Source organism: Dermacentor variabilis, chromosome 8 (assembly GCF_050947875.1).
Source record: "Dermacentor variabilis isolate Ectoservices chromosome 8, ASM5094787v1, whole genome shotgun sequence".
NCBI lineage: Eukaryota > Metazoa > Arthropoda > Arachnida > Ixodida > Ixodidae > Dermacentor > Dermacentor variabilis.
The window spans coordinates 44,547,603-44,574,451 of record NC_134575.1 but is presented as its reverse complement, the minus strand read 5'-3'; the positions used below and the strand labels follow the sequence as shown (position 1 = coordinate 44,574,451).

The window sequence follows — 26,849 nt, the reverse complement described above, 5'->3', positions numbered from 1 at the left end:
AACAATGTGTGATTTTTGTAGCCTCGTATCCCACTGAGGAACACAGACTGCTAATTCAGCCGAAAGAAAATGCTAGTCGCGTGCTAAGACGTAAATACACTTAAAAAAAAAACTAAAATTATAGGAACATGCTGCGGGACCGCAGCCGCACGAACGCCGCACCTGCCGCGTGCTTTTAGGTGCTTCAACGGCTCCGAACCCGTTTGACAAGGAAATCTTATTTTGGGGCATGATTATTTGGGCAATCTTATTTGGGCATGAGTTCTATTTAGCGTAACTGATAGGGCGAGTACCATTATTATCTGCAATTGCGAGGAGACCCACCCTATATCCGTATCGGTAACGCAGCATTAAAACTTCAATCGAACTAACTTTTTGCTCGGAACTTGCGCGACGACGCCACCGCGCGGAACAACACGGCCAGGCGCACAGGCAGGCCCGGTTTCTGTGGTAGTTTCGGATGTGCGCGCAGCGGCGGCTTCGTCCCGGGTTTCAAAAGTTGCCGCGTTTTTCGCTGCTGCACGATCTGGCCGAGCAGTGTTATGGATACTCCGGCTACGTTGAAAGGATTGCATAGTAAGTTGAAATGGTATTCTTTGTTTCATCAGAAAGGTGTTCGTGTAGGAACCACTGATCTTCTGCCTGCCCGTGCGCCTGTCTTTCCATGGGGCACGCTTCCTTGCTACAAGTTAGTATTCTAGACCTCATGCGAGTGTTTTTGTGACTGTGAGCCGTCGCCATTTCTTCTGGGCATGTAATTGAACCACGTAGCTTGCTCTATCGCCCTTCAGAATTATAAATTTCTCACCGAATCGCCGGCCGGCATTTGCTTGTCACTTCGTCTAGCCACTCACAGAGCCGATATATGTATTTGATGTGCCTGTTTGGTGGTGGTGATTTGCACGGTGTGTCTTTGCGCGAGTTTGTATCGGCATTGACAGCGTGCACATATCTACTGCGTAAAGCACCTTCCAACTGCTCATAATAACGCGCGAAAGCACGGCCAGGGACACCACCCGCTCCTTAGAGTGGCGCACAGGCGTTAGATTACGCGCCGCTGCTCGGTACGCGTTGCACTAACGCTGGAAAGAAATTCGCTAGCCAGGCGCGGTTCTCACAGCACGATTATCTTTTGTTGAGGCATCGCACGTCGTTCCCAACGCTGGCCGCAAGCGAGGCGCTCGTACAGGCGCGCTACTTCGATAAAAATACCCACTCGTAGCCGCGCCCCAGCTGCCACGAATGAAATATCTTGCTTATCTGATTTTCTTGTTCGGCTTGATATTTTTTTTCGCACATACGCATACGGGCGTCGTTGCGCACGAGGCGAGGCGTAAGCGAGGAGTGCCTAAGCGGCACGGCACGCATGCGCAGTGTAGGGAGCGCAGTTGATTTTCGTGACGTCACGTGCTAGCTGCCGCAAAGAAAGAAGACGAGGAGCCGAGCGTTTCAAAGAGCCGACTGGCTTTGGAAAGAGAGAAGTATGAATGGGATCGTGGCCTAATGGTTAGAGAATCGGGCTTATGTGCTCGACGGCCGAGGCTGGATTTCATTGTCGGTCGCACTTATCAAGGCGAAAGCCATAAGTGGCTCCTACCCACGAAAGCCTGGAAAACGTGGCGGCACAGAAAGTCACGTGAGCTTGCCTCGCACAGACGCGCGCTGGTGCCACTGCTTGCGCGTTCGCTTTCTTCCCCAGGTGGCTCCGATGCCGCTTAACAAGGCAAAGCTAATTAAGATAGAGTTCATTCGGGCACTCCAAGCCTCGAGCTTAGGTGGAAGTGGAACCCACGACGTTTGGTGTTAAGCCGTAGTAAATTTACACGCAGTTAGTTAAAGTAGCGTCAATTAAGGCCCTCGAACCCACGACATATGGTTGCAGAAAAGAAATGCGAGTTACAACGCATTCGAATCAAAATGCCAAGTAATTTAACGAGTATCTTGAGCACGCAGGCTTTCGCTCTCCCCCCTTTGGTGTAGGCTAAAGTGACGGTCAAGTTTCTTTTTTCTAGTTTGCGCGGGGCTGCATAAGGAAGCTCCATCGAGAGAAAGACGAAATTGAGGTTGGTAGGTTAGTAGTGCTTTCGCACTAAAATAGGCAACGAAGCTAATTGCAAGTTTGATTGCTTGCGTCGTTCCTTGATACTCGCACTACTTTCTGTAAAACTGCTAACATATTCGACAAAAGAACGACCGAAACTGAACTATTCCTGCCTGATCTGAGACCGGCGAATCTATTCAAAACCAACAGCTATATTTATTTATAATATGGCAGAGAAGTCGGACTCGGCTGTGGACAACACGTAGGACGCGGACAAGAAGACGCAACAGCGTAGGCTTAGGCAGTCACACCAGGAACAGCGTCTAGCCCGAGCCCCACTTCAGTAGAATTGGCGATCCGGCTGCGGAGCTCTGCACGGCGCACTTCTTCCTTACAACCTCCCCCCTCGCTGAAGACGGAGCCACACAGGAGGCCTAAGGCGTCGTGAGGACGAAGGGCTTGTGATACTGCTTGAGCCGATCTACGTGCACAGTTTCGCGGCCTCGGCGACGCAGGTCCGTAGGGGGCGTCGGAGGTTCGATGACGTAGTTCACAGGAGAAGTTTGCTGTAGAACCCGGTAGGGCCCATGGTATCGGGATACAAACTTAGAGGAGACAACTGGTGTCGAAGTAGGAGGCACCCACAACCAAACGAGAGCGTCAGGGGAAAACTGGTGTTGGGGTAGCCCGTCGTCATGACGAACTTTCTGTAGGGCTTGTTTTAGCCTTGTAAGGGAGCGAGCTAGTTGCCCACATTCTTCTGCATACCGGGCGGCTTCGGAAACCGGTGTACCCTCTGATAAGTCGGGACGGTAAGGACGAATAGTGTCATTGGGAAATGATGGTTCGCGGTCATATAGAAGAAAGAAGGGAGAAAAGCCCGTCGTTGACTGGGGTGCCGTATTGTAGGCGTACGTGACATAGGGAAGGATGAGGTCCCAGTTGGTGTGGTTGGAGGCGATATATATCGAAAGCATGTCGCCAAGAGTTTGGTTAAAGTGCTCTGTCAATCCGTTTGTTTGCGGGTGATATGCGGTGGTAGAGCGATGCGGCATTCAGCCAGAAGTTCTTGAATGACATCGGCGAGAAAGGCGCCGCCACAGTCGCTCAGGAGTTCGCGGGGAGCGCCGTGACGTAGAACGAAGCGTTGAAGGAGGAAGGAGGCAACGTCACGAGCCGTCGCGGCTGGCAGAGCGGCAGCTTCTGCATACCTCGTGAGATGGTCTATAGCTACAATGACCCAGCGATTGCCACCAGCTGTGTATGGCAGAGGCCCGTATAGGTCTATCCCAACCCGATCAAAGGGTCGCGAAGGGCACGGCAAAGGTTGCATTGGTCCAGAAGGGCGGCAAGGATCAGGCTTCCGGCGTTGGCATTCTGTGCAAGAGCGAATGTACTTTTGCACAAATGTGTACATAGCACGCCAATGAAATCTATGACGTAGTCTGGAGTAGGTCTTGAAGAGACCAGCGTGTGCGCACTGAGGGTCGCTGTGGAAAGCAGCACATACATGAGTGCGGAGTTGCCGAGGTATTACAAGCAGCGATTTGCGGCCGTCCGGACCTGTAGTTACGGCGATAGACAATTCCGTCGCGGATGGCGAAGTGCGAAGCTTGTCGGCCTAACGCTCGGGATGGTGGGCGTGTAGGTGAATCAGAGATGTAATCTATCAAAGATAAATTCAGTAGTCCTTGCGCCGCTCCAAAGCCATGTCGACAGAAGTGAATGGGAGAAGTGCGTCGTCTAGGACGGAGACACTGACATTGTCGGCCTGGACAGGCGAGCGAAAGAGCATCGGTATCGGCGTGCTTCTTGCCTGAGCGGTAGACAACCCGGATATCGTACTCTTGGAGTCTCAGTGCCCACCGGGCTAGGCGGCCGCAGGGATCCTTGAGAGAAGACAACCAGCAAAGTGCGTGGTGATTGGTAGCGACATCGAAGGACCGGCCGTACAGGTATGGACGAAATTTTGTGATGGCCCAGATGATCGCGAGGCATCCTTTTTCCGTGAGGGAATAGTTCGCTTCAGCTTTCGTGAGAGTGCGGCTCGCGTAAGCAACAACATATTCTTGGCCGCCCGGCTTTCGCTGGGCGAGTACAGCGCCGAGACCAACACCGCTAGCAGCCGCATGGATTTCCGTGGGAGCAGTTGGATCTAAATGGCGCAGTATCGGTGGTGTTGTGAACAGGCGACGTAGCGTCGCGAAGGCATCATCGCAAGTCGGGGACCACGCAGAAAGATTGGGGTCTCCCCGAAGAAGCTCTGTCAGAGGTGCCATATTCGAAGCGAAATTTTGAATAAAGCGGCGAAAGTACGAGCAGAGGCCAATCAAACCACAAGTCTTTTAGAGACGTTGGCCTCGGGAATTCTTTAACAGCACGGAGCTTAGCAGCATCAGGGAGAACGCCGTCCTTCGACACGACATGTCTGAGAATTGTCAGCTTGCGTGCCCTAAAGTGACATTTCTTCAGGTTTAGTTGGAGGCCAGCGTCCCTGAGACAGCGTAAGACCTGCTCCAAGCGATGAAGGTAAGTAGGAAAATCTGGTGCGAATACTACTACATCATCCAAATAACACAGGCACGTGTTCCATTTGAGGCCTCGAAGATTAGTGTCCATCATCCGCTCAAAAGTCGCGGGCGCGGTGCAAAGTCCAAATGGCATCACACGAAATTCGTATAAGCCACCTGGTGAGATGAAAACAGTTTTAGGCTTATCTTGTGTAGCCATAGACACCTGCCAATAACGAGAGCGTAGATCGAGAGAGGAAAAGAACTCTGCACCTTGTAGGCTGTCGAGGGTGTCGTTGATCCGCGACAATGGATAAACATCCTTTCGGGTTATTTTGTTTAGGTGACGGTAATCCACGCAAAAGCGGATCGAGCCATCCTTCATTTTAACTAAAACAATTGGCGATGCCCATGGGCTGTCGGACAGTCCAATGACACCACGCTTTAGCATGTCACCTACTTGCTCGTCAATGACGCGTCGTTCCGTCGATGATAAGCGGTAGGGTCGCTGCCGTAGCGGCGAGTGAGAACCGGTGTCAATACGGCGACATACAGTCGTTGTTCGGCCCAAAGAAGTGCTATGGCTGTCAAAAGCAGGGCGAAATCTCTCGAGTAGACGGAGAAGGTCATGGCGTTGCGTGGGGCTTAAGGCGTTGTCGATGACGTGGCTGAAAACGTCTTCAGGCGATGTGGCAGGTACGGAACTACAGCAGAGGGTGTTGACCTCTGACGATCCAACAGGAAGGTCCAACGTGGTAATAGTATCGTAAGGCTCCACAGTGCCGAAAGATTCACCGCGAAGCAACGTAATCGGGAATGGGAAGTGGTTGTGTATAGGAAGGTGAGTAGCACCAGCTTGAAGGCTAAGCAGCGCAGTTGGGAGTGGTGAGAGGTGGCGGTGAACGAAAACAATGGCAGGCGTGAAGAGTACGGTAGAGTCGGAGGCAACGGAACAGGATACAGGTGCCAGAACGCATCCGTTCTGGCATCTTCTGGTACTGTTGCCCAATAACTTGGGCAACAGTAGAGGGGCTCCTTGAAATGAGCATCTGAAATGCGCCCTCGTCGATACTCTTCGTTATATGCTTGATTTTATTGCCCTCAGTCATGGATGCATCTACCCGATCACAGAGATCGATGACATCTTCGATGTGGCTGGTAAAGGTCTCACCAGGCTGCTGAGAGCGCGACTTCAGACTCTGTGCGGCACGAAGCTTTTGAACAGCAGGGCGGCCGAAGACCTGGCTGAACTTTGTCTTGAACACTGTCCAGCTTGGGACTTCGCTTTCGGGGTTCCGAAACCATAAGTGGGCTATTCCGGTGAGGTAAAAAGGGACGGTGGTCAATTTCGTGAGGTCATCCCATTTGTTGTTCAGACTGACGCGTTCGTATGGTGAGAGCCAGTCATCAACGTCTTGGTCGTCAGTGCCCCTGAAGATGGGAGGGTCCCGCTGACGGAGTGTGCCGGGGCATACGGCGGACTGGGGAGCAGGTGGTGGTGAGCTCGGGGCGCTTGCTGTGGTCATGATGGCAGGGAGAGTCCGGCGTCGCAATTCCAGGATTAGAGGAGATCCTGCAAACCACCACCAATTATGGCAAAGAAGTCCGACTCGGCTGTGGACAACACGTAGGACGCGGACAAGAAGACGCAACAGCGCAGGCTTAGCCAGTCACACCAGGAACAGCGTCTAGCCCGAGCCCTACTTCAGTAGCATTACGACCTAAAAAGACAATACTTCAAAGTTTTTTTAATATCAAGTCCTTCTTAACTGTCCAATATTTCCCCATTGAGCATACATCACAGAAAGACCATGTATATCTGCCGCCTGCACGTACTTCTTTGTATCTGAAGTTCTTCGTCCACACAGGCAGGGATTGGAATGATCTTGTCGATCAAACTGCGTACCACTTCAAAGATAACGATAGAAACAAAAATTTCGTTAACGAACAGAAGCCCACCTCTCATTTAATAACTTAAAAAGGTTCTTTGAGCAAGCAATAAAATATTTGAATAAAGCAAATAGTCGGCATTCCAGAGAGTTAACGTGCATTACGGCTATGTATTGACATAGATTGACTTTAGCTTGTTTAATCGCCTTGCGTTTTATAACATAGCACTTAGAACAAGGGTAAATATACGTGACCTATTTGCTGTAAAATTTGTACTACGCTTGGAAGTTTTCAATATTTTGCTGCTAAAGTTCCTTCTGGCCATGACTAGCAAAGGATACGCTAGATGGTATTACCTTGTCTCTTATGCCCTGCGATTTTTACAGGTTAACCACAAAAAGCAGGTAATGATATTCTGAAAGAAGCTTGTGAGGCTAGGCAGTATATTTTACAAGTTGTATCCGCAATTCACAGCAACACGTATTGGTGTGCTCAATTCCTCTTACCTTATTGTACAAAAAGCATTGCCTGTAAACAATATTACTCAAGAACATTAACACGAGAAAGATTTATTGGACTAGTATCTTTAAGGTTTTTATATTATTGTACCTAATTTTGACTTCTCCATCCGAACGACAACACGCCGTCTTTCCTTTCTGCATCGTGTTACATTGAAAGTGTCGCTTGTTCTTTGTAAAATTTGGCAGTTTCAAACTGATAAGTTGTCATAACCACATTAATTCTTGCATATATAAGAAAGTTTTCATTTGGTCCATCACCAGTTATGCCTATTAAAAATGCAGGTACACATATAGTTACTGATGCTGTTCATGCGTGGGTATACCATCATGGCTACACATATTTGCGTTACTTTGTGGAATAGCCTAGCATTTGTGCCGATATTTGGATGCATAATCCTGTGTGGCTGCTGGGATCTGTGTATATCTTAACTTGTATAGTAGTAGGGGCTGGAACTACGTGCCAGTCTTAGTAGGTGATGCGGAATAAAGCTGTAATTATAAGTTAGTTGTCACAACTGTTTTGCATGGATGTTTTTATTTGCGTTTGTCACCTGCCTATTTCATATTCATACCCGATACCTCGTTGACACATGCGAAGAAGAACGCACATGCCAGCAAATGAATAGAAACAAAGTAACCTGCTTGGTAGGTCTGGCGGCTTGCGCAGAGATTGCGATCTGCAAGACGAAATGAATGAAATGGTGCTCTCTGTGTCTTTCTTTAGTATTGCTTGGTTGACTTCACGTACTGACTTACATATCCTGCTTTTCATATCCAGCTCCTCTGACGCCCAAAGCTAGGCTGTTCGCGTCCTTCAAATACAGTACAACTGAAAACTGGCCGTCTTGTGTTTTTTTTTCCCCTAAGACTATCCTGAGTATTCATGTAACCTTTATGGAGTATCAATTATTACTGCATGAAAAATATCAATAAAAGTTGAGCTCCTGATACCCATACAAGAACCATGAAGGCGGTTTTATTCATTATTCTGGCTAACATATTTCTTTTCTAATGAACTCATGACCGCATGAGTTCCACTTTAAATAGGCTACCTAACAAATGGCTACAACATTGCGGAATGCTGTGTAACACAAAAGGAAAGGATTCACACACACGAGCAGCTGTAGCAATCGCTGGAGTTGCGATTTGTTTCGTTCCGTCCATTTATGTTGCGTTATTTTATGACGTTCTCATTATTCATCAAAGCTGCTGTAAAGTGCGGCAGCCGTACAAATTTATTACGGTGTCATTACAGTTACGACATCTCACGGGTGATATCACTCATGCGCCAATTACGGTTCCGACTCTGAACTTGCATGTTACATTTATATAATCGTTCACCCATGACACGGCATTGACAACGTCGATGCACAACTAGGTCTTTAGACGTTCTTGTTCCTGGTGCGGCATTGGCAATGTTGGGAGGTACTACGTCTTCAATGGTAGTTTCTTGTGGTACGGCATTTGTAACGATGGTAAATGAGTGCAGCTTCAGAGGTTTTTGCACGTGGCAAGGCATTGGTAATCTTAAGGAGCACTACGACTTCAAAATCAGTTTCTTGAGTTACTGCATTGGTAAAGTTGGCTGGTAACTACCTCACTATGAATCATCGTGGATACTTCCTGGCATCGAGAGTTTTCAAACGTGACTGTTTGGGCATGTTGGTAGGACATGAATGCAGCTTCTTGCGCACAAGACGAGAACGAAGAGGCTTACGTGTCACACATTCTGCAATATAAAACAAAATCAAACAATAAGTATGCGCTCTTGTGTCTGAGCCTCTTCTTCGTCGTCGTATTGTGCGCAGAAAGCTGCATTCAAGAGTTTGCAGGTTGTTATACCGTAATATGACGGTACTTTTTTTTACATTGTAGGATCATGTCGAACGTTTTAGGTTCTTATGCCCTAGCATCTGTATTGCCAGCCACAATTTGCATTTGGTCCTCAACCTTGAGCGAATTCGTGTCAGCTTTGGTGCATAATCACTGGCTAAGCCAATAAAATTTGAAGGAATCGTTAAATGCATTGCCGTATAAATTAGGCTGTCGGTGTGCTTTAAGTATACCTGATGTGTGTTACGTAGCATATCTTTATTTTCTATGCAAAACAGTGGTATGCTTACACGCACTACTTTGACCGTCAATATATATATATATATATATATATATATATATATACCGGTAAATAAATCCGGCGACGAAGTGACGACGAAAGCTTTACCTAGGGGTATAGCCAAATTTTACCTTACATACAAAACTATGGCTGTAGCAGCTTCGTGAAATATATTTAAGCCTATAACACATTAAGAATTTCGTTGGCGCGGTCTACAGCTTCTCGCATCTCTCAATAAGCACTCGTAATTGTTCGAAATGAAATAACAAATAACTTCAACTCTTCTTGGACGCCGCCGAAGCCTTATAGTCGGACATAAGTGATAGGCTCACGAAGCACGGCACATATGCCATATCATAGGCTACCGGAACGTGCGGACATTTGCAACATTTCAAAAGAGAGCCAGGCGTGTGCGGAACCAAGTCAACGAACGCGAGGAGAGTATGCGAGGACCGCGTTCTTTCGCGCCTGCCCGGCGAGGAAGGAATCCTCGCCATGATGGGTGCGCGCCGTAAAGTTTTTCTGGTGGTGAATTCGGTCGAGACGCTGTGAAAGCAACAAAAAAAAAAACAACCTTAACTGGCATTCTGCTTCTTTCTCGTGTCTGTGTTCACTAGCATGGCACGCGGCTCGATGCCAAGCGCAACCGGCGCCGGTGGATGTCCCACTCCAGTCGCAAGTCGTACGAGCAGAAGCTCGCGTGCGTGAACGACAGCAGCTGGACGATGGCGCACGTTGCAGCGATCGAGGTGGCGCACGCCGCCGTTTTCGGAGCGGGAAGCGAGAGAAGCGAGGAGGCCAACAAGCCGAGGAGAAACTGGCTTCCGGGTCAGCGAAAAGACGTCTCACCGGAGATGCTCTTCTTCTTGGTCTACTGCCGCACCACGTGCCAGTCCAGGCAGCGCCGCCGGCCCGATCAATCGAACTGGCAAAGGCCCCACTGCGGCGAAGTCCTGAAGCATGTGGCCAGCTTCGGCCGCGCATTCAAGTGCCCGGCCGACTCTCCTATGGTGTCGTCGGTGCCGAAGTGCTCGTTTTTTGGCACGTGAAGCAGACGGTTTCTTGTGTTGGAGAGCCTCGGGTGGCTGCGGTATCGGGCAGTTGCGATAGATTTGCAAGTGAATGTTTACATTTTCATCATGTGCGTTTCCTAAGCTTTGAACTTTACTGTCGAAGTCGGTTACCATTTCGTGTCTTTCATTTGCAATCTCCTTTACCTTTCTTTTTTTCTTGAGAATTCCTAGGGTGCTCTCTGCTCTGCGCGTTTCACCTGTCATGCGTTTTAATGTTGCTATATTTTTTCATTGCTCGAGTCTTCTTTTAAATCGTAGCAAGGCTAATCATGGCTTTGTGATTCCGGATGGAACCTTTCGAATTAACGTTGCCGTTTATCGTGTGCAAGGAGTGTTTCTTCTCCTAAATTATTTGCCTCATTTGCTCAACCCACTTGTTTCCGGGTATTGTGCAGTGAGCAACACGGTACGTGTGGTCATTTGTTCGGCAGTTCTAAACTAGCCACTTGGAGCAAGGCGTACCTATAGGCAGCGCTCAGTTAATACTGGAGTATGAACATGTTTTCGATGGCCCCAGACCATCTCACGAGTACCGCTTGACTTGGATAAATTGTCTTCGTGAATAGCTATGCTATTGCAAGCGGCAAGAACTCAGCGGTTCCTGCGTTGGTCGGCGTCTCAAGAGTTTGATTTTCTTGATGTAGCCCACGCGTTCTGCAATTCGACAGCTCAATTGTGAACGAAGAGGCGCAGAATTATCGTTTTCCCCACACATATTATTCTGTGTGTGCACAAACTGTAGAATGACTGACTGTTTTTCTTTTTTGCAAAAGCGCTTATTTTCTTGGATATGCTAGGGTGCTTAAAATTCGGTCAAGTGCAATAAAGAGAATCTTAAAACTTTTTGTGCGCAAACAGGTACGAAGAAGATGAATCTGTTCCAACTAGGTAGACTCGCAGTTATAAAGAAAAATTAATTAGTATGGGTAGCTCTTAATATAACTCGCTAGGCGGTGCTCGGCGGTATCGCAGTGTGTAGGGGATAATTAATCCCTGGAAACACGTATGTTGTCTTGAGGATAGAGACGCACCTGTTACTTTTCCCTACTCCGATAGACATAAACAAAAATACACACATTCTATATATATATATATATATATATATATATATATATATATATATATATATATATATATATATATATATATATATATATATATATATATATATTGTAGTGGGTAATATGCATGTGGCACAGTGCGGACTGCCACCGCTGCGGCGCGAGACCCGAGCTCGGGCTGTTGATGCGAAGCGCTAGGACTCGTGATCTAGAGCTACCTGCGATCTCTCGAACGAGCTGCAATAAACCCCATTTCAATATATATATATATATATTTATATATATAAAGAGAATCTTAATACTTTTTGTGCGCAAACAGGGACGAAGAAGATGAATCTGTTCCAACTAGGTAGACTCGCAGTTATAAAGAAAAAATTAATTAGTATGGGTAGCTCTTAATATAACTCGCTAGCCGGTGCTCGGCGGTATCGCAGTGTGTAGGGGATAATTAACCCGCCGTGGTTGCTCAGTGGCTATGGTGTTGGGCTGCTGAGCACGAGGTCGCGGGATCGAATCCCGGCCACGGCGGCCGCATTTCGATGGGGGCGAAATGCGAAAACACACGTGTGCTTAGATTTAGGTGCACTTTAAAGAACCCCAGGTGGTCAAAATTTCCGGAGTCCTCCACTACGGCGTGCCTCATAATCAGAAAGTGGTTTTGGCACGTAAAACGCCAAATATTATTATTATTATTAGGGGATAATTAATCCCTGCAAACACGTATGTTGTCTTGAGGATAGAGACGCACCTGTTACTTTTCCCTACTCCGATAGAAATAAACAATATATATATATATATATATATATATATATATATATATATATATATATATATTCCTCATTCTCGGAATGAGGAAGATAGAACGCATTCTATTGAAAGCTTGCCTCCCCACACGTCTTTTAAGGGACACATAAGATCGGTAACTACGGTTTAACTTTATACGCAGCACACCGAGCAGCAACAAACTTCGAAAGGCCAAGAATGACGAGCAAGAAACTGTTTCTAGGTCACAGTGAGTTCTTTAGCGACTTGGCTGTTGCCGATTTCACCTCCTTCAGGAACCTGTTTGTAGGAACTTGTTCGAAGCAAGTATCCCTCTTTCATCCTCTCGCAACCAGAAGACTTCACAGCGGAAGGTACTGAGACAAACATGCGATACATCTTCGCGAAAAGAAATTACTTGCGCCTAAAACTTGATGCAGCATTCCTAACTTCGTAAACCAGGCCGAAATTGGTAAAATTTGAGGCAACTTCGCGATAGTTGGTAGGTATGATGATACGGGATTCTATGGCCTAGAGACAGGGACGTTCTCGCAGCGCTCCTGAGTCACGGATGTTAGTCGTACATTGCAATCAGCCGCCACGCTATGCAGCTGAGGTCGATGCAGCCACCACAGGGAACGCATTTCCAACATTTCTTTTCAGCGTCGGAACGGTCGTGTTTCGCCACGTCAAAGCCACGCTTTTATCAATTTTCTACATTCGCACTATATAGCACAGGCTGTTTCGGTTCTGAAGTCTCGCCATCTCTATTCCGCGAAATGAGCTGCTATCGTCCTCGACATATCACCTGACGTCATCAAGCCTGCTTACACGAGTAACAAATCCTGAGTCATTATAGAGCATCGCCGAAAACATTGTTCAAACTTTTTCTTTGGCATTTCTGTTGGCATTTCGCGTTCGGTAGCTTCTTCCGGAGTCCTCAGGATACAATATGTACCGCATGGTATTTTCTCGGACCAGCGACCCACTGTATACACATCATAGCTGTTCCGCGTAATATCGACGCCCTTCGACGCCTCGCTTCAATTTGCGGCGGAGTACTATTTTTTATGTTGTCACAACCACAATGGACGGATGGACGGACGGACGGACGGATGGACGGATGGATGGATGGATTGATTGATTGATTGATTGATTGATGAATTGATTGAGTGAGTGAGTGAGTGAGTGAATAAACTTTATTGTAGGTCCGGCGAGGACGCGAACTCGTCGCGCACCCGGCTAGTCCCACGTCGGGACCGGCAGGTCTAGCCCACCGGACCGGTCGCGGGCACGCTGCACCGCCAGGATTTGCTTTTCTAGAGCGGGGCTACGCAAAAGCGAGTCCCACTCCTCCTTGATGAACTTGGGGTATGTCGACCCACACTCCCACAGCATGTGCGCTAGAGTGGAGGTCTGGCCGCAGGAGGGGCAGGCGTCGTCGCGATACACGTCCGGGTAAGCCTCGTGGAGAACGGACAGACACGGATACGTACTGGTCTGCAGAAGCCTAAGCGAAACGGCTTGCGCCCTATTCAACTTGGGGTGAGGGGGTGGAAAGACCCTTCTAGACATGTAGAAGAATTTAATAAGCTCGTTGTGAGTAGCGGGAGCGTCCCTGTGGCCGTAGGGAGGAGGGGAGTCGGTGCTTCTTGTAGAGGAAGCGCGGTCGGTGAGGTCACGCGCAGCCTCGTGAGCGGACTCATTGAGGTTCGGGGGAGCACCCTCGACCGACCCTACGTGAGCTGGAAACCATTGGATTGAATGATGCGTGAGAGCATCTCGACTCGAGCTGCTAAGAAGACGAGCAGCTTGCTTGGCGATGCAACCCTTCTGAAAAGCCCTAACTGCTGTTTTGGAATCGCTATATATCTCGGATCCACGACCGTCTAGCAGGGCGAGGGCGATGGCGGCTTGCTCGGCGACACCGGGGTCTGAAGTGCGAATGGAGGCGCAGTTGGAAATCTTGCCGCTGGAGTCGACCACAACGATGGCAAAGGTCTTCCCATCGCTGTGCTCCGCGGCGTCGACGAAGCCTGCTCTAATGTCTCGTTGCTTGATCTGTTTGAGGATGGCTGCTGCTCTGGCCTTGCGTCTGCCCTCGTTATGGACGGGATGGACGTTTCGGGGCACAGGGGCCACTTCGAACTTGTCTCGAATGCACCTGGGGATCGGGGTACTGACCATCGGGAATCCCGCAGGTTGGTAACCCAGCTCTTCGAGGATGTGTCTACCTGCCACTGTGGTGCTCAAGCGAGTGAGTTGCGCGCGTTCTTGGGCTTCGGCAATCTCCTCGGCAGTGTTATGCACCCCCAGCCTAAGGAGATCCTCGGTATGGGTCCTGATGGGTAGCCCGAGAGCCCTCTTGACCACTTTGCGGATGAGAGCGTTGAGTTTGTCTCGCTCCGCTCTGAGCCAGTTATGCATAGAAATTGTGTACGTAAAGTGACATAGTACGAATGCATTGATAAGCCTGAGGAGATTGTTTTCCTTCATTCCTGGGTGCCGGTTTGCTATTCTGCGAACGAGGCGGAAAGCGTTGTTCGTCTTTGCGATGATCTTGCGGAGAGCCGTTCCGTTCCCGCCGTTGAATTCGACAAACATGCCCAGGACCCGAATAACGTCAACCCTGGGTATCACCCCCCCGTCACAAGTGCGAAGACTGATGCTGCTTTCGGAGGCTGGCTTCCAATCTTTGGGTCTGCCTCCCTTCTCTTTTCTGTAAAGCAGAAGCTCCGACTTGGCGGGGGAGCATCGAAGTCCGGTGGGGCGGAGATATTCCTCGATCACGTCTACCGCCTCCTGCATGGATTCTTCGACTCTCAGCCGCTGGAGCACCATAAGGTGATGTCGTCGGCGTATATGGTGTGCTTGATTGATTGATGGATTGATGGATTGATTGATTGATTGATTGATTCATTGATGGATGGATGGATGGATGGATGGATTGATGGATGGATTGATTGACTGATTGATTGATTGATTGATTGATTGATTGATTGATTGATTGATTGATTGATTGATTGATTGATTGATGCATGGATGGATGGATGGATGGATGGATGGATGGATGGATGGATGGATGGATGGATGGATGGCGGGGATTGGTAGGCGCACACTCGACCGATGCGCACGGCTTTGTGGTTGTTCTCTGAGGCCCGTGCACCAGTACCTCTCCAATATATGACACAATGTCGCAATGTAATGTATCATAATGAGCCAACAAACTAGGGGCGCTGGCTAACACTCCCATGTTTATTTCTTGTAAATAAATATAAATACAGTAGAACGTTGTTGGGAATACGGCGCCGCGGTATAGCTCAATTTGTAAGAGCATCGCACGCGCAATGCGAAGACGTGGCTTCGTGCCCTACCTGCAACCATTTGTTTTTCAATCCACATTCATTTCCGTTTATTTACGATTTCTTTATTTGAATTATTAAGAATATGGAATTTCGCCTATGCTGTCCTTGGTGTCATTGTTTGTTGGTATCTTATGATATGACTAATGAATATCGGGCCATCGATTCCTCTCTTCTCGTTTAATGTAGTAGCGGGCACTTCTATTACAGAAGCTCGGATATCGTATAGAAGACAATGTATTCGATATTACTGGAAGCTCTGCGACCATGTAGTCAGTGCTACGGACCCGATTGAAAATATAGGTGGGCGTTCTTCTATTTTGGCGCGCATTACGTGAAGCCGAAATGGTCACGCCGACAATTATATAGTTAATACCGAAATATGCGTATTCGAATGAGCGCATTTGGATACCTGAAATAGCTTCCAGAAGGGCAGAATAGGATAAATGTGTTGTTCATTTCCCTGCGCAGGAATGAAGGGCCGACCCCCGAGAAAGAAACAATTTGTAGCGTTTTGTTATCGGCACGTAAAAGTTTGGCGAAAATGACACAATTTGATGACGCATAACTGATTTCCAGCGTCAAGAGAATACCCATGAGAAGGCTACGCCGCATCACCACAAAAGCTATGTAACCGACGACGCCTTCACCGCGACTGGAACCGTATGTAAAGCACGCTGGCGTGTCCAATCAGCGGAACACAAGCGACCCTAAGAGGACCTTGGGGCTACATTTTGAGAGCAGCGTATCACACCAATGTAATCCTGCGCATAGCCTCAAGTTAGGAACAGTGTCGTTGCTGATGATGATAGTTATGATGATTCCTTTATTTGGGCACGTACCTACTACGGGGGATTGGCCCAGGATCGCGGGCATAATTAAAGTAAAATATGATTATACGAAGAAACAAAGGACAATATAATTATTAAAAAAAAGAAATAAAAAAAGGAATTGTGCCGCATCGGTGAAAGACGAAACAGTTTGATTGATTGCGCATTCTCGTTTGCGTAGCAGAAGCTGAAGAAGTTAGCTCGCGTGCTCTAGCACGAGATCGTTTCGTGCTCGAGGAGAACGCATCACTGCGGACGCTTTTCGTGTCCCATTCGACCGAACCGCGTAGCGAAAAGGATAGAACTATGCCCCGACGTCATTCTCCCGCGGGCATTGCGGCGGAACGCGCGTCGCCGGCAGCGTCAGCGACCGGCAGCGGCTCTTCACCGACCAGCCCGGTGCGGCATCGCAGGTCAGCGGAGGTCGTCCCACCGCCAGCCACGTCACCACTGTGCAGGAGCGGCAACTCTCGCAGTCCGCAGCATCACCACCCGTCGGGTTCCGAGACGACCAAGTCACTGCCGCCGTCCGACGTCGCACCCTCGGCCGTGACAGCAGCCACCGGCAGCAGAAGCAGAGCTAGGCGTCATCCTCCTGCGAGCACTCCACGTCCGCAGACGACGGAGCTCCGTACGGCCGCCTGTCCAACGGGCAGGGAAAACGGTCCCCGTGTCATCCTGCCGTACCACCTACGCCATGGGAGGGGCGGCGCCAGGACTACGGCGCCGATGAAGAAGGCGTCGGTGATTACCAACCGGGCCTCCTCTCAGAGGTCGCGAGACCACCATTCGTCCGTGCTGTTCGACGAGAGCGAGGAGAAGAACAGAGAGGGTAAACAGACCGAGCCCACCGTCGATGCCTCGCGTCGGTCGAGCCAACGAGGACCTCGAGGCAGCATCCCCAGTGCCGCCAAGAGCAGCACGTCTACCTCCAGCTTCTACGCGGCCCGCCGCAGGGCTTCGTCGGGACAGAGCGGGCTGAGCGAGGAGGTCATGGAACGGCTTCACTCCCTCGTAAGCGTCCTGCCACGGTCATACTGTGCCTTGCCTCAGTGGGAAGCGGTAACCTGAGTTAGTTAGGCCAGTTTACCTAGTCAGTTTCTAAACTGCGCTTCAAGTTGCGTGCATGCAAGGTAAATTCCTGGATGTTTATCGTTGAACTTTTTGGGCTTTCAGGCATCTTAAATGACTACTGACATGAATTTTCTAACTTCTAATTTCTTTCTTCAAATGAGTCTCCTGGTCCTCAGAAACCTAGATAAAATTCGGCAGAACCCATCTGACGATGGCTGTCGACGGTAATGGATTTAGCATTGAGTGAATATAGCGAAGAAGTTATTGCCACCGTCATGGCGAGTTGAGTATGAGGCGCGTACTGTGCTTCCCTAAGAACACTCAATGCCATCTATCGGCGCTGCCGCGAGGCCTGCACGGGGCCCTCGACATGCATGGAGGACCAGTGCGTACGAACGCTGAGAAACGCGTCATGCTGCCGCTGGGGTATTGGGAGGGGGGTCGAGGCTTTCTGTAAGAGTCCACCTAATGGGCTTTCCATATCGGCCACTGCTGATTGGATGCAGCTCTACGAGAGAGGACGAGACGAGCGGCCTTAGCCAATCAGCAGCGGCCGAAATGCACAGTTCACTGGGTGGGCTTTTACAGAATACCCCCCTCGGCTTCTCTCTCACGTTCTTTTCTCTGCATACGCTGCGCCATCTAGTGGCACTGCCGAGACGTTCGCGTGTGGTCTTTGTGATAAGCGTGGCGCGCCGGCGCGTGTAAACGCTGAGAACTGTACCCTCGGCGGCCGCAAATTCAGTGCACACACTCACTGACCCTGGCATACAGGAGGTTCAATGAAAACGGGAACGTACCCCGCGCACTTGTTGCGCAGCTTGATGAAACGTCCCGATTGCTGTCTTTCCGGAAACTGCGTGACGTGGGCTCAGTTCCGCCCAGCCTGAGATAAATTTAAAGGCTGTTATTTCTCATTGTGGGGCGGCACAATCCCAGCGGGACATACCCAGTTGCCCAAGTTGGGGTCAAGGACGCTGATGAAAAAGAGGCCCAGTGACCCAACATGACATCAAAGAGGTTCACTGAAGATCAGCACAGACTGTGTAGCATATTCCAAGTGCGCCAAGTCTGTGTCGAACAATGTTAGTGAAAAGAGGTGCATACCCATTCCCGGAAATACCGTTACCCATGCCTTCGTGAGCTTGGTTCATTGAAGGGCGGCAGGTATGTAAACATCGATATGTATTACTCAGTGACCCATGAAGGAATATGACCACTAACTAACCCACCAGTACGCCTTAAGTGACCCAAGTTCTTTCGACGGTTGCTTTTGAACCCCGTTCTCTTAGCACAGCAACACAGTGCGGTTCCGATTTAACCATGGCCTACCCAGGACCTAGGTAGGCATGCAAACGGTTAGAGGCACAGATAGACAGCCCCCGGGAATTGCTTGAAATACCCTAAGAATGCAAACGCATTTGCAACCAGGCGTCAGGGTTCCCCAAATAAGTTACTATAACTGCTTTTCTACAACCATCTTAGGTTTCATTTCCCAGGAGGTCTATGCGTCGTGTTGTCGTGACTGAGAACGTGGTGACGCAGAAGCAGAACATAGTGACAATTTGTCACTGATTCTTGCTCACTCTGCCATCTTATATGATGCTACATTGGGCCTTGCGATGAGTAGCAGCGCTCCATACGACTGATCTAACGGAAGCTTGTTCCAAACCACCAACACCTCCTTATGTTCCTCTCTCACGCGACCAGTTTCCAAGTCATGACACATACGCCGACTGGGAATTCCAACCTAAAGTGGTAGTAAAACAAAATCTGGCATCGTAAGTTATATTGGAGGCCATGAGGCTTGCACGTATTTTTTTCTGTGGTATAGAGTGCGAAATCATTAAGTAAAAATGAAAAGTCGGAAATGTTGCCAGTACGCGATTAATTATTTATGCTCAAGTAGTGACGTTTTATAGTGAAACGACAGTTAGTCGACTACCCCGCTTTTCATCAGTCGCTCTGGCCGAGGTTTGAAATAAAGAACTCATAGGAAGTTTTGCAATTGGAAAAAGTTGAAAAATGCTCTTGGGGCAACTACATGAAACCTACTCCGACGGAAAATTCAGCGTGACGTCGAAGTGCGTCGCTGCGTCAAGTTTTGTACTGCGCGGCTGATTTCGATACCATGGTCGCCGTTCGTATATATTAGCTTGCACGTGGCATTGCAGAATCAGCTTCTGACAGTGATAGTTTTTTTCAATATGGCGCCTAGGAGGACGTCAGTACACTGTATTCGCTGCCGCTGGCAACCAGCTTCCTTGGAAGAAGGAAATCTGATGAGGTAACCCCTTAGCACCGGAGTGTTGAAGTGTTGCAACCGCGCGGGACGCCAACGGATGCAGCTGCTCACCTTGATGGTTCCCCAAGATGGCGGCAAAGACGACTTCAGTGCTTGCAGCCTGTACGCTGTTGCACGCATTTCGACAGCGATAACAGTGGCACTTCTACGTCTTTAGAAGTAGGCGTGCCTGTGTTAGAAGCGCAAGCGCCAGCTTGAACGCGGCTTCATGCCGTGTGGTTTCTAGCATTGTTCAAGCATTCTATAAACTTGCAACGCGGTTGGTAGCTTGTGAACAAGGGCTACACATACTTGAAACATGGCAACTCGTCTACAAGGCATGCAGTGAGCGAATGTCATCAGAGAGGAGAAGATCGTTCTATCAAAGAAGAGTTGACGAGAACAGCTTTGCTTAACGATGGTAAGAGGCATGAGCAATAACCATCGTTCTCGTGAAACGCGCAGTCGATTTCCTATTCTGTTCACGTGTAGTAATAGACAGAGTATTGTAAAGCAAGCAACTTACAATCCCATTAGTACCTGCCAATTATGGTAGCAGCTTGGCGTTCTCAGTTCCAGGTGTGTAGTGGCACGTAACTTGCAGCTGCTAACGGAACAAGAACCGGCTTCTTGTGTACGTGGTCTTACTCCAAAATGCCTATGTACTAGTCGACAATCCATAAGACATGTGCAGTGGCATTTCACCATACTTCACTTCGAGTGGCACGGGGTTGGCGATGCGTAGGGAATATTATACGTACTCGCCACAGTTTCTCAAATCATTAATGTACGTTTTCTCCCGTTTCTGTCGTCGTGCCCTGTTTTTTTTTGTGCGAAATCATCAAATGGCCCATTGAGCGAACAACCAGGCGTCTGTTAGCGAAACGGCACCTAAATTTCCATTGGCTGCGACGCCACGTCACCAATGCGCGCTTCCAAGAAGCGGAGCAGGCGAAACGGAACACCTGCTGCTGCGTTAGCGGCCCAGGTGTTGCGTGAGTGGAGAGGGCATCGCCGCGACGCCACGTCACCAATGCGCGCTTCCAAGGAGCGGAGCAGGCGAAACGGAACACCTGCTGCTGCGTTAGCGGCAAAGGGGTTGCGTGAGTGGAGAGGGCATCGCCGCGAGGCTACGTCACCAGTGCGCCTCGACGGAGAAGATACGCAGACGCGACAACGAGATGCGAGAAGGGTTGTCGAGGCGGGGCAGTCGAGCACGTGCCGGTGCCACCGTCTCGCTCTCGAAAGCCGGCGCGCAAAGTCCGTGTTTCTCTCTCGCCCCTACTGGGCTTAGCTCGCGTGCCTGCCGGCCTTACTGGCCGCTGCTGCTTCCTCTGTCACTCGTCGCGAAGGACAGGTCGGTGACATGCGGATTGCTTGATTTCTCAGCTGTATGGTCCAGATGATTCTGGTGTACAGCCAACGTGACAAATGAGAACTGTACCAAAAAAAAACGAAAGAAAAATACAAGCCGCACCAAATTACGCGCAATAGTCTATAACATAGCTCGGAGCAAAACTCGCAAATATTACTCGCATCGCAAAACTTGAAGCGTCGTTGAAGGGGATATTAATGCTTTCGCTTTCAAAGCTCACGAGAAATGCCTACATATACTCGGGTACTTTCTTTCACAGTGACTCACATTTTTTAATATAAAAGCTGAACTATAAAATCACAGCTTTTGCTAGCGCGTCCTTTTGTGTAACAGCATAAGCGCAAATATTGCCCTGCTAGATGGCAAGCGTCTTTCTGAGGTCTGTGTTTAGCAGGTTTTGAGGATAGTGTTTATATCTTGGAGATTGCTTCCTACACCAACATTTGGGGTGCTTGAAGAGCTGCCGGCTTGAATTGGAGCGAAAACTCACGAGGCATTTATTACGTAGGAAGCAGCATTGTCATTCGGCTAGCGCTGTAGTTCGGGCAGTTAACGTGATTGCAGCAACGGCCACGTCAACGTCTACGGGCGACGCCATAGTCTACTTACGTGGCCTTCACACCGACGACTGACCGCTGTGACTTACCGTTGTCCGGCACACGCGCAGGCGGTTGAAGGCGCCGACAAGAAAGAGGACAAAGCCATGTGCCGCGACGCCCCCTGGAGGACGTTTGCCACGTGCGCCCTCGCTGTCGTCGTTGTTGTCGTCGTCCTAGCCGCGTACTTCGCGAGCCACTGGTCGTCGAGCCCCCAAAGGCTCGGCCGCGACTCGTCCTGCAACAGCGCCGGTTGTCAGCTGCTGGCGAGCAAGGTGATCAACCGCCTCGACGCGACTGTCAACCCCTGCGACGACATCGAGGCCCACGTGTGCGGTCCGGTCAGGTGGGAGAGCGACCTGGTCACCGACACGGCCACCGAGGTGATGCGCGTCTGGATGCAGCGAGGCGCCGTGCACCTGGAGTCCAAGAAGAGGCCGGACGGTAAACATTACTGTCCGCGAAAACAGCAACAAGATACCAGTCGTAGGCGTGCTAAAAATCCGAGGAACTTGTACAACGGAGGCCCCAAAGCTATAAAGCGTATGCCTGGTACACTTCGGTAGCGCTATAGCGGTTTGGGCGGCTGCTGCGCTATGAATTTTTTCTCTATCAAAAGCTTCACTATCGATGAACCCTCATGTCAGCTAACCGGTGGCATGTCAATTGTAATAACCCGTTAAATCTAAAATGCCAATGATGACTTGGCCATGTTTCACAAAGAGAGCACCACGAACCCGAAACGCCCACCAACCGGTCTGTCTCATCTTACTGCTGTCATGCCAATTTTATTCCAAAAGAGTTATGTGTAATTTAAGCTTCACACGCGCACATCGAACATCATCGGACATTAGCCCTTTAACTGGCCAGATGAGAAAAACCCGACCTGGAGTGCGTTTATTGCTTTATTTCTTTCTAATATTGTGCAAATACGTACCAAATAAAATATGAAAGGGTTTCTCTGAAAACTTCGTAAGATACAGCGGGTCGAAAATGTTGTTGACCAGCTTGTTAGAGGAAAATACATGGTCCAAAACTTATGTTTGCTACTTGCTTTGGCAAGGTGGACGTGTCTTCTTGAGATGCACCTCTATGGAGAAAAAGAAATGGATTCGTAAACGAAGGAAAGAAATTTACCATTAGCGATGATATGACCATCACGTCCGCTAAGACGACACTGACGAGGTCTTCGAGTTTTGTCACCAAAACGTCTGCTGCTGCTGACGGTCGATATTTTTATGACTACCAATGTTGAGCAGGTACAATATTTAAGGTACATTGAAAGGCAGAAGTCTAATATTTGCTTTTGTATAGCGCCTACAGATATTTTTGTAAGGTGAGCAATATTCTTGAGCTGCTAGTTAAATGGTTAAATAGAGCCATCAAACTCTGCAGCGTGGGATTGCGGAGAAACGTCTTGTGGTGTATACCGTACGTCGTGCTCGTTACGTGTCAACCTTTTTTTTTTTCACGCGTGCGAAACTGCGTGTTGTTAGGCCTTCTGAAGCTAATGGAACACGTGATCAGTGCACCTCGAACCGTCTCGTGCAGCGGCTTTCTCCCTCTACCACGCGTGCATGGCTCCAGCCGAGGAGAGCCTCTCCGAGCTGAAGGCTTTCATGCGGGACAGGGGTCTGCTGTGGCCCACGTACGGCGAGTCCAAGCTCCCCGCGCTCTATGTGCTGCTCGACCTTCTCATCAACTGGGGCGTGCCGTTCTGGTTCGAGCTGAGCCTGCGTCGGCTGCCCGACGACACGCGGTACTTACTCCCCCTGTGAAAAACTATCGCAGCATGCTAGCGCATAGGAATATACAGGGTGCTTCAGAAGATGCGCTTAAAGGTTTTTTTTTTTTAGTCGTGTGAGAGATGGCGACATATGTGTATTTCCGTTGGGACTGATTTTATAGCACAGACTCGTAAGCATGATGGGAGGTGAGGATTATTCAAGTAATTGCGAAGGAACTAACATTTTGGAAGGTTCCGCTCATGGCAAATGGCCTCGGGACCTCCCATGTGCATACATATCAGTATTTATGTTGCACATCCTCGGAAACAATTAGAATTTGCAAAAAAAAAAGAAACTTGCCTGATGCGAAACTTTTTTTTTATTTTTGGCTCTACTACCATACTTGCCGCACCCGTAAACGCTGGCGCTAAATTGTCATCTGGCAAGTTCTTAGATGAAGTCCCACGCCACAGCCAACTGTACTCCTCCTTCTCATCGCTACGCGTGAGTGTGTCGTCCTCTAGCGGCAGTTTCGTAATCGCGACATTGCACGAGGCGACGTTTGTCGGTCTGGGACAGGTAACGGTTTCTTGAGGGTTGGCGCCAATCGCTGCATTTTACGAGCAGCTCCCTGAAAAGCAGTTGTCATTGTTTTATGTTATTGATCAATGCACTATCGAAGAAAAAGCGATACCAAAGGCAACGCAGAAAACGCGAGTGGCGGTGGAACTTTAGCATAGCGATCATTTCTTGCTTCAAGTGGTGCAACGGAAAGAGAGGGAAAGAGTTAACAAACACCTTTAGTCACTGATTTCCGGATGGCCTCCCCTTTCCGAGAAATCATAGGCTTTAGCCGCGTCGGAAGCCTTCAATACCAGCCGACGCTTAGGGCTCTTTCCCAAAGCTCAGGTGTGCAGTACGTATCGGGTGTGCTAAAAGGTGATTCTATACAGCCAACTACCACGCGGAAAAGGCGCCCCGGGTACCACCAAAATGACGAAGTAGAGAGGACATGCGGACGCTAAGAGCATAGTTTCTAAATAGGTGGGGAACGGTATTTGCTCGAAGTGCTCTGAGAATGGGTTCCGGACCTCTGGTTAGCTTCTTATACGGAGTTCGTAATTGCAGGTGTACGCTTATTTCCGCATGAGGGATGAGGCTCACTGGTATTTGCAAATAGTAGGGCAGGACGCACGACTCACACCTTTGGTGCAGGACCATGCTTGTTACTCAAGGGCAATAGGAAAAATGCGCCCAAAGTTTTCTTTCAATCTTATTGGCTGTTTAATGTAAGAAAAGCAGTGTTGATGTATCTCGCAGGTAGCCAGTGCCTTTTATCATATGCTTCTCAAGAAATTAGGCGAAACTTTAGAATGTTCCGTTGTTTTAGATTGTGAAGTATTTATTTATTTGTCAACCTTTTGGGTATTTCGTGTAGCAGAGTGTTTTATTTTTCGCAATGTAAATGGGGGGGGGGGGGCGATCCTGGAGACGCCGTGATCCGCATATGTATGCCAATAAAACTATTTATAATTAGCAATAAAGACTTCGCAGGTATATGCCAATCCGAGCAACTCCTGCATCAAAGAGAGTGAAGCTGCATGAGTGGGTTCCCTCACTCTTTGGAAGTTCTATAGTCCGTGCCAACATTTAACGCTACAGTGCTAACGGCCCCCCGTGTTGCCTATAATATGGCAACGGCGTCAGGCGTCCGAAAATAATTTCCGAACCACTCATGCCCAACCACTCTTCCACCACAAAAGTTGCTCATAGGTTGTCCTTCATTCTTTTCAAAGGTTTTCCTCGGAATTTCGAGAACGGCAGTCCACAAGCAAGTGTTGCGAAAAAAAAGAGAACTCCAACAGCGCACATATTTAATGTTGCGTCTTCTCAATACCGTGCTTGCTAATTTAATTAGAAAAGAAAGTTATTTGCAGTTTACGCGGCCAATAATGCTAATATTCTTAACAATTAATAGAGATGTTTAATAAATTGCTATCGCAACCAAAGTGTCACCTTTTTTGTTTTCATGCCGCCCGGAGTGCGAAGACTGGAGGAGACACGGAAAGAACAAGACCACGCGCTGACTACCGAACCTGCTTTCTTGTCATTTGTTAGCTATGTCGGAACATTTAGGAGCAGATAGTTGACGGGCTTTCTTTCTCTCTCCCTGGATTTTCATTGCGAAATAAAGGCTGCTATGTTTCATATCGATAATCTAAGCAGGCGTTTTGTTTTTTCAATCAATAACGCGTCATCTGCTAGTCAGCGCGATGTCTTGTCGTTTCTGCGTCCTCTTATGTTCTTCGTTCTTTTCGCTGCGGATGTGGTGAAGGAATACAAAAGTCACCGAATTTCGCGTTACGCTATAAAAGTTAACTTCTTATCCCAAGCAGCTTTCTCCAAGCGCTATCGGTTCACTATGTGGTCATTTTCGTGGACGCGCTTCTATAACATTATTTGACGCCGACTTGGGCCACTGTGTAATCAGGGCTGTTCCCGTGTGTTTATGCCACTGGTTTGTCTGACGCTCTTCGACGAACCCCTATGACACCGAATTCCCGCTAGGCAGGGCTAGGCGGCGAGTGGAGTCGTCGCCATTTCCCCCGCCTCATTCAGTAAGGATCATCGCGTAAATCTCTCATCGAGCACGTGTGAGTTACTGGTGACCGAAAACGAGTGGGAGAGAGAAGACGCAGGCACCTGCTGCTCGCTGTGGTCAAACGGGATCCACTCGCCAGGCATTCGCTCTGCGGCTTCAAAGCAAAGCGGGAGCGTATTCCATGTTGCGGAAGCGTGTTGCAGTTCTACCGAGGGACCATACGCTGTCAGCGCAACACACGGTCCGTGACTCTCTAGGTTACTCATCCCGAAGGCTGTGCAGCCTAATAACTTGCTCCTTTCTTTAAGAGAGTGGAGTCTCAAAATCTGGCAAGTTCCAAAGGGTACTGGGTATGTGTTCGCTGGGTCTGTGACGCTTTACAATGAACCCCTTGTACGCCACCTTGGGTCACTTGGAATCAACAACAACGGCAAAAGCCAACACCATGCGCTGCACTCCGCGTCCGTTCACAATACGTCGCAAAAGCACTAACCTTGCGCTGCCAAACAGTCATTATTCACAAGGGCCGTTTTCTAAAGCAACCGTGGAATGCTACGCATTTCGTACATGTCAGCAGGAGTTGAGTCTGCTTAAAACTCATTTGACGTCTTAGTTTTGCCACGCCCGCGACTACTGGGGCTTGAAATTACACGCACACTAAGTATCGCTCTCTCACGCTCTTTCGCGCCACCCGGCGTCGCAGGTACAGCTTGTACGCCAACCGCGTGCAGATGAACAAGTGGCGCCGCCAGCAGCAGGTGTCGGACGACCTGGGACGCCTGAAGGAGTACGCTGACCTGTTCTACGACGTGTACGGCGCCAGCAAGGCGGACCGCTCTCACGCCGACAAGATGCTGCAGCAGGAGAAGGACATGCACCACATCATCGAGCCGGCGGGTGTCGAGTACGCCACACCGCCGAGCCATTACATTTACTCACATTTGCCCTAAAGGCGCTCGCGGGCGTTACTTAGGAAGAGCCAGGGGAGGTCAGATCACGAGTGCAAAGCAATCGAGGCACGAGGATTA

General features: G+C 49.1%; 2 protein-coding genes across 2 annotated transcripts in view; both read left to right on the top strand.

The window, feature by feature from the left end:
• Positions 1-453: 453 nt before the first annotated feature.
• LOC142590169 (uncharacterized) lies at positions 454-10,889 on the top strand. Its single transcript, XM_075702065.1, has 2 exons — positions 454-576; positions 9,693-10,889. The coding sequence occupies exon 2, from the start codon at positions 9,735-9,737 to the stop codon at positions 10,122-10,124; it is 390 nt and encodes a 129-aa protein (XP_075558180.1). The 5' UTR covers positions 454-576; positions 9,693-9,734; the 3' UTR covers positions 10,125-10,889.
• Positions 10,890-16,411: 5,522 nt separating this feature from the next.
• Positions 16,412-26,849, top strand: part of LOC142590164 (membrane metallo-endopeptidase-like 1) — a 42,539-nt gene continuing 32,101 nt past the window's right edge. Inside the window, exons 1-4 of the mRNA XM_075702057.1 lie at positions 16,412-17,177; positions 21,564-21,936; positions 23,044-23,251; positions 26,525-26,725. Of these exons, the coding sequence (XP_075558172.1) occupies positions 16,470-17,177; positions 21,564-21,936; positions 23,044-23,251; positions 26,525-26,725 (1,490 nt within the window). The 5' untranslated portion in view covers positions 16,412-16,469. The remainder of the gene's footprint in view (positions 17,178-21,563; positions 21,937-23,043; positions 23,252-26,524; positions 26,726-26,849) is intronic.